This window comes from Musca domestica, unplaced genomic scaffold (assembly GCF_030504385.1).
Source record: "Musca domestica strain aabys unplaced genomic scaffold, Musca_domestica.polishedcontigs.V.1.1 32, whole genome shotgun sequence".
Lineage (NCBI taxonomy): Eukaryota > Metazoa > Arthropoda > Insecta > Diptera > Muscidae > Musca > Musca domestica.
The window spans coordinates 9,626,850-9,634,768 of NW_026712311.1; the positions used below are offsets into that span (position 1 = coordinate 9,626,850).

General features: G+C 32.8%; 1 protein-coding gene across 1 annotated transcript in view; it reads left to right on the forward strand.

Annotated features, from left to right (window-relative positions):
- Positions 1 to 7,414, forward strand: part of LOC101889438 (venom dipeptidyl peptidase 4) — a 106,270-nt gene extending 98,856 nt beyond the window's left edge. The window contains exon 14 of the mRNA XM_059125139.1: positions 615 to 7,414. Coding sequence (XP_058981122.1) covers positions 615 to 671 — 57 coding nt within the window. The 3' untranslated portion in view covers positions 672 to 7,414. The remainder of the gene's footprint in view (positions 1 to 614) is intronic.
- The last annotated feature ends 505 nt before the right edge of the window (positions 7,415 to 7,919 follow it).

The following is a 7,919-nucleotide window of genomic DNA, read 5'->3' on the forward strand; positions in this document are numbered from 1 at the left end:
TGATTTCAATTCGATATTTTTTTTTTTTTTTTTTTGATTTTGACCCCAATATTTCAGTTTATTTTAATATTTTATAAAATATCCCTACATCACATAAATCTAAGCTAAACTCCATAACATTTTCAAGATAAGGATCTGGTTTTTACGAAGAAAAATATGAAAATTTTCAATAAATAACAAATATATGTTTTCTTCAACATTTTTATGTTCTCTAAGTGTCGCCTAAAAGCAGACTACCTCAATCACGTTACTATAACACATTGTGTTTGCATAAATGTTACACCTACACACACACATACATATATACGCATATGCCTAAAAGTGTGCTTGTTTTTAAGGCTGCTTCTGTTCCTTTCGTTCTTTTCAAAATTCCTAACATACACACCTACAATGCAATACAATCCAACTCTCACCCCAATCAAAGCAACAAAAAAAACGAACACAAATATTTTTCAAAATATCTTAATGTTGTTCTTTTATGTTACCAACAAATGAAAATAAACAAAACAAAAACACAATGTGCCTGATTTTCTGTGTATTTTTGTTTTATGGAATATTTTACTTTCTTTTGCTAATGTCTTTATGTTTCCCTTCATCATTCTTCATCTTAATAGGTCCCACCTGAATCAAAGGCCGGCCTGGGAAATGGTGGTGATAATCAACCGCAATAAATCTTTCGATAAGGAACAACTTGGAGCTGGAGCCAAGTGAAGGTTGCACCCACCAAAACTTCAATTTATTATGAAATTTGTGTTATAACAAATGAAAGGACAAGAACAACAGCAACCATGGAAAACATGAGCCAGCCAGACCAGACCTGAACTTATCAAATTTTGAATTGAAATAACGAAAGCTGAAACTGTAATCAAATCGGTGAAAATTAGCTATTAGCAGCAGCAGCAGCAAGCCAAACACAGCCTCCATTAAGAATGTGAAAACAATATATGGTTGTGAATATTTCGAACAAGCACCTAAAAATATGCAACAATTATATATATACAAACACAAACCATTAACAACCAAATAACAACTAAAAGCATCCAGAATAATGACAAAAAACACACGCACGCACACATCCATGACGACAACGACAACAGTTGCCTGTCGGGCGTTGAATTGCAGCAGCAATGGAAAGTCATGAAGCCAAAACGACAACGGCAGCACCAGCACCAGCAGCCACCACACTTAGGGTAATACCAAAATGAAAATGATATTAAAAAAATCCATTAACATGAATTGAATATTACCACAAAATGTGAACAGTAAAATAATGGCGAACACAAAGCTAAATTCAATTAAAACAATAACCAGGTCATGCAATACAGTGGATACACTTTTCGAGGTAATTTGAAACAAATTTAAAAATTTCCTAATTTTTATCTGCTAGAGAGAAGGGTCTCCAATGAAAAAAAAATATATGTAAAACTTTTAAGCACACGGGGTGAGATAAAAAAACTACAACAAAGTCAAGCGCCATAATTTTAATATATATTTAAATTTTATTGAATAAAAGCAGAAAATGTCGGTAATAGCATCAAATTTTAGAATAAGTTTAGATTTGTTCGAATTGATCACCTTTGGCATGAATTATGGCCTTCAAACTGCCAATGAAACTGTCACACGCTGCCCAAATGTTGCTCTGCGGTATTTTGGGCCGTTCCCGGCGAAGCGCATGCTTGAGGTGATCGCCACTTTGGTATTTTTTAGTGCCAACCTTGCTTTACAAAATACTCCAGACACAATAGTCCGACGGATTGGTATCCGGAGATTTTGGTGGCCATTGTGCGCTGGAAATGAAGCGAGGAACCTCATTTTGTAACCATTCTTGGGTGGCGCGTGCTGAGTGCGATGGTGCTGAGTCCTGTTGAAATGTCCAAGGTCTGCGGCCAAAATGTTTGCGTGCACAAGGCTTTTATACACCCTCCAGAATATTTTCGCGATAATATTCGGCATTTATTCTGATGCCACGGTCAATTAATACGAGCGGAGATCGACCATCGGCTGTTATGGCGGCCCACACCATCACCATAGCCGGCGCTTGAGTTCTGGTAGCCAACTGAAGGTGCCTAATTCCAGCTAACCTCTTTGGCAAGTAAACACGATCAATTTGATTGTTTAAAAACTGCTAGACAACGAATTTTTTCTCATCGAAGATAACCAAATTCGGCAGTGTACCACTTTCGGCCAAGCGAAGCAACTCTTTAGCTCTTTTGAGTCTATTTTCTTTCGGTTGCGGTGTAAGTTCTTGCACTTTTTGGAATTTCAATGGCTTTGCCCGAGCTCATTTTTCAATATATGCCGAATGGAATATTGCGATATGTTCAGCTCACGACATGTTCTTTTGTCGGCCACTGAAACGCGGTTTTCGATCAAGTCGCTTATTTAATTTTCGAACCATTTCTGCTGATGTTGTTTCTTTCTTTCTTCCGCTGTATCACGGTAACGAGCGATGGTACGAGACACAAAAGATTTATTCACATTTAAATGCTGGAGTGCTCTAACGATAGCCACTTTCGTTTTCTAGCCAAATATAAAGAAATCGCACTATCACGCTTGAATTCCATTACGAATAACTTTTTTTTCTGGAAAATTCTCGCCAAAATGCTTTTGTACGCTTGTAAACAATATAATGAGCTGTCACTGGAATAATTTTAATAGCTGTCGGACGAGTGGCTTAAAAATGAGAGCAGTCTGAAGTTGGTTGCATTTTTTCATCTCACCCTGTATATGTAATATCTTATCCAAATATCACAATTCAGTGCAATGGAGTCCATAAATTCAAGCCTAAGTTTTTTCACATCCTAATTGTTCAAAATTGGTTTATTTCGAGTCTATCACAGTACAATAAATGAGTATTTTCCATTTCAAATCTACATTTAAATAAATTTCACAAGGTTATTCTAAATCCTTTGACTACCTTCAATTTTCCTTCCTCTGATGTATACCCGCCATTCAATTTCGGAACGGATCCACTGTATCTGAAACGGCTGCGTGCGTGCTCCTATATGTGTGTGTATGCGTAATAGAAAAAAACAATAAGCAAATGCAAACATTAAGTGCAATAAATAATCAAAATGAAATAGCAACAGGACATTTCCACAAAAACCTCCAGTTTGTATGTCACAGAATAATCTCCATAACCACATCCCTCAAAGGAAAAATAAAATAAAAAATAAACATCCACACACACACTTTGTTTTACACAAAATGTAAAACAATTAGAACAGTTATTAAAATTGAAATAAAAACTAATTTATATATAACTGACAATTACAACCAAAACATTGCTTGTTTGCTATGTATGTAAGTTCGATTCGATAATTTAGAAGAGTTCAATGTTTTCTTCGGTTCTCCTATAACAAAACAAAAAATACAACAAAACCACAAAGGAATTAGCTTTAATCAGTATTCGAAACAAAATTTAAAATAAAAAAAAAAATGTGAAACTATAAATGCAATAATAAATTAAATCTAGAAATGAAAACCAAAATAGATTATTGCCATAAATAGACAGCAAATATTTGGTAAATTATTTGTTCGCCCAAAAAAAAAAAATAATAATAAAATAAAATTGATAAAAATTATTTTTTTTCCTTCCCCAAATATAATTAATTATATTATTATGAATATCAATTAGTACAAATTGCTCCAATTGTTTTAATTAATTTAATTTGTATCTAGTGCAAAATCCCAATTAATAATACTCTACATAAATTAAAGAAGATCAAGAAAAACAAATTCTGAACCCCAATAACAATACCCTTCTCAGAAAAATTAAAACGGAACAGAAATACAACGTAGACTAAACTTAAAGCAAAAGATTTAATTCATTAAAAAAAAAAAAACTTTTAGAAATATATTATTATATGTCTGTCCTAAAATCATACCCCTCTTTTCCTTAAAAAAGGTTAGCCTGGAAGTATGCAAGAAATTATTGAAAGTTATGGTTTTACTATTTAATGCAAGAAGATATTGGACTGATAAAACATTTTTTGGGTAATTTGCAGTTTACAGAAAACAATGCGATCCTTTTAATCTTTCAACTGCCCGAATATATGCTACAGAAATGAAGGCAAATATTTGATCCGATTTGCTTGATTTTACTCGCATGTGAAAAATACTCGCTTACCTTCTGCCCGAAGAGTGAGAAGTATTCTCTTTTATGAGGCAAACGCTTGACTGTACTCCTGTTTGACAAGGAACGGAGCCCGTCGAAATTCTCTTATTTGGAGTATGATTTTACTTTAAGAGTGAAATCGAAAATAAATGTATTTTATGCTGCTTTGTGTGATCTGATGCTTTTTTCCTTTTGCAGCTGTGGTTTGAGAAAATACACGTTCATATAAATAAAACAATCGTATGACAAATACTAAAAGAGTTATCAATGTGTTTGATTTCTCTTTCGAGACGAGCTTAATGATCTGAAATTTGCAGTGAAAAGGAAAGCCAGATAGACACTATCACACACTCACCACTATGCGACGCGTTTCGCCGTTGGTTAAGCGGCTCATCAGGCATATTTGGTGTGGATGGTGGCATACAAGGGCCGTTCTCTGGAAAGTAGTATATATTTCGAACTAATTGCAAATTAGCATATGCGAATTATACACTAGAAACTCTTCAGGTTCGACTCAGGTTCTATTGGCAGATCTTTTTCACAGCAAAGTTTTTGTTTTTGTAGTGATGGATTTTTTGTCCACAACAACTACATTGCTTCCAATGCATACACTTGTTTTAGTGCTGCCCATTAACCCGTCTTCCTGAGTCGACCCTGGAGAGTTTCTAGTGTAAAATTCGCATATGCTAATTTGCAATAAGTTCGAAATATATACTACTTTCCAGAGAACGGCCCTTGTAAGCCATCATCCACACCAAATATGCCTGATGAGCCGCTTAACCAACGGCGAAATGCGTCGCATAGTGGTGAGTGTGTGATAGTGTCTATCTGGCTTTCTTTTTCACTGCAAATTTCAGATCATTAAGCTCGTCTCGAAAGAGAAATCAAACACATAAATCATAAAACATATGATCTTCGCCTTAATAAGGCAAAACTCAAGAGTTATCTACAAGAGTAAAATATGCTCGATTTCGAGCGAAATATATTTTCGAGTGGCATTTAATAATGGAGTATAGTCGATTTCGAATGAGTACTCCCACTCGAATTCGAGAGTGTAAAATTCGCTTTCGGGGCTCTCCTGCAAGCTCAAATCAAGCAATAATGCATTTTTCAAAATCAATGATTTTTACTTAACATTGCCATACTTTTACAAGGATAGCACATTTCTCAATGGAGGTTGTACAAGAGGAACACTGTTGATATTTTCCGTAAAATTTGTTAAAGTTCTCTCCAACTTATTTTGTCTTATTCCAATTTATTCGTCTTTTGTTCGCCATGGAACACTCTCATTTCCCCTTCCCATTCAATTAAATGAAATACATGTTCCAGCGTTTGTCACGTTTCCATATGGCCATTCAGACATATTTTAATAATATGAAACACACTTGGCTTTGAGCACTCCTAAGTATATATATTAAGAAATAATAAATTAATTTTATCAGATGAAAGACGTACACATATATGTACATGTGTATGTATTTCCATTAAAAAAAAAACCAAAAATCGATTGATGCTTAGATAATTTTAACCCCAATCTAAAACAGCTTAATTCTCTATGGCTCTATTTAATTTATGTTGGCAGGTCTTGACTTTGTTTTAACCTTTTTTGTGTTTGTGTGTTTTGGCACAAAGGACATTTGTCTTGCCTTTTATTCAACACCATTGGCTGGTTACTGGTGGCTAAATAGTTTAGTTGTCCTCCATTCAAGAGTGGTTGCTTACCAATGTTAAGACTTAATTGTCATTAGCCTTTTGCTCCTTTTTGATATACGCTCATTCAGCTACGCACACACATATACACCAACTAACGTTTTCGAATACAAAAACATACTCAAATCTTTTGTTAGATACCCAGTCAGACAAGTGGTCTTATGCTATGACCTCATATTGGAATATGTGTGAAAAAGAAGACAAAATAAACATTAAATCAGGCGATAAGGAGGTTAGTGGTCTCGAATGGAATTCAGCCTTTTTCTGTGGTGCAACATCTACAAAAAAAACAAATGGGGAGTAGATAAATTTGGAAAAAGTTGTGCTTGATTAATGATACGACTCGTATTGAACTTACAGAGACTGGAGTGGGTTGAAAATTTAATCAGATGCTCCAAGATGTTAAGTCCTTGACTTATTTCTTACTCTTTTTTTAGGTTGCTTCTTGAATTATCACCCTTTCTTCTTACTATTTCTATACAACATTTCAATATATTTGATTGCATACTTTTAGGCCTACAATTTTCAGCTCAGAAATTTGTATAAACAAAACTATTTTATTATTTGAATTGCAAATAAAATATCCTAGATCTGATACTACAACGTTTTATAGTAGCATTGTAAGGACCAATTATAAAAAAAAATTGTAACGCATTACCATTTAGAGTAGCAACTAATTAGAGATTCAAAAATGTTATCGATCAACATTGTAAGAATAATTAATAGCGGAAATCTGTATTTAAAATTAACTTCTCATATTAAATCTGTAATATACATATATTTTCAGAATACCAAAAACTTTAAAACTAAACTTTCTAGCTACACTTAAGGTGTGAGCACATGTCAAATTATAAGGAAAAAACGACGGCAGAATTCGAGTGCGGCTTTTGCATCCCTATATATGTCATATATATGTCACAAAATATGCCATGCGAAGACTTTAATCTGCTTATGTACTCACACCCTTATGGTCTGTTTTTTGTATGACGATTAAAAAGAGACCCATTCCTTCTAAATTTTGAATTTTTATTTAAATTAAAAATATGCTCTTGGCATTTGTGTTTTACTTTCGAATTGTCATACAGAAAAGGGCCCTTACTTTCCACGTTCAAAAAGAAAAACTTACAAACAAGCCTTAAAAATATTGTATTTGTTAATAAGAAAGAAAAAATACACACAATAATTGTAAATATTGTTATGTTTAATTTTTTGAATTGCGTTAACAACTAAATTAGAAATTGCGAAAACTAAAACGCCCTTTGTATAGATAAAATCTCTTTATAAAACCCCTTACATAAATATAAACATATAAACTTTGTGATCTGCAATACTTGAGAATTAAATTTAAAAATAAAAATCACTTCCGAAAAATCCCTTAGAAACTTAACTCTATACCAAAAAAAAAATACATTTAATTTTTGAAAATTTAATAATTATTATAGTAATAATTAAAAACTAATATTAATAAATTCATTAAATATAACTAAAACAAAACAGACGTTAGCGTTAAAATTATTAATAATAAAAAGAAATACCTAAATATTAGAGCATTTAATGAAATGGAATTATAATTAAAAAAATATTATCTAGAAGAAAATATTAAAAAATAAATACACACAAAAAATAATAATACAACTTTTAAGAATTACTTTAACATAAATAAAAGAATATAACATTTGAGTTTTATTGTAGAAACTGAATACAAAATGGCTGCAGTAAAATGGATCTACTTATTTCATATATTATGAATATTTTTTTTATTGGAGTCCGAGAAATCGTCGTATTTTTTCTCTTTTTTTAAATTTCATGCATTGGAATTTTTTTCAAAGGGGAGTGCGTTCATCGCTTCCAAGAAATTAACGAAAAGGTTAGAAACACTAATTTAAACACAAATATTCATTAAAACAAGTAACATTATGAATTTGTTGCCATATTTGCTGACGGTGGATGGTTTGTGGCTACGCTAAAGTAGTACACAGTTGACAAGAAACGTTCAAACTAACAATAACATAGTTGCATTACAATGTATGGAAATCATATGATTCCGATTTAGCCCTCAGTGTGGTTAAGGGGGTTTAATGCGACTCTTTTG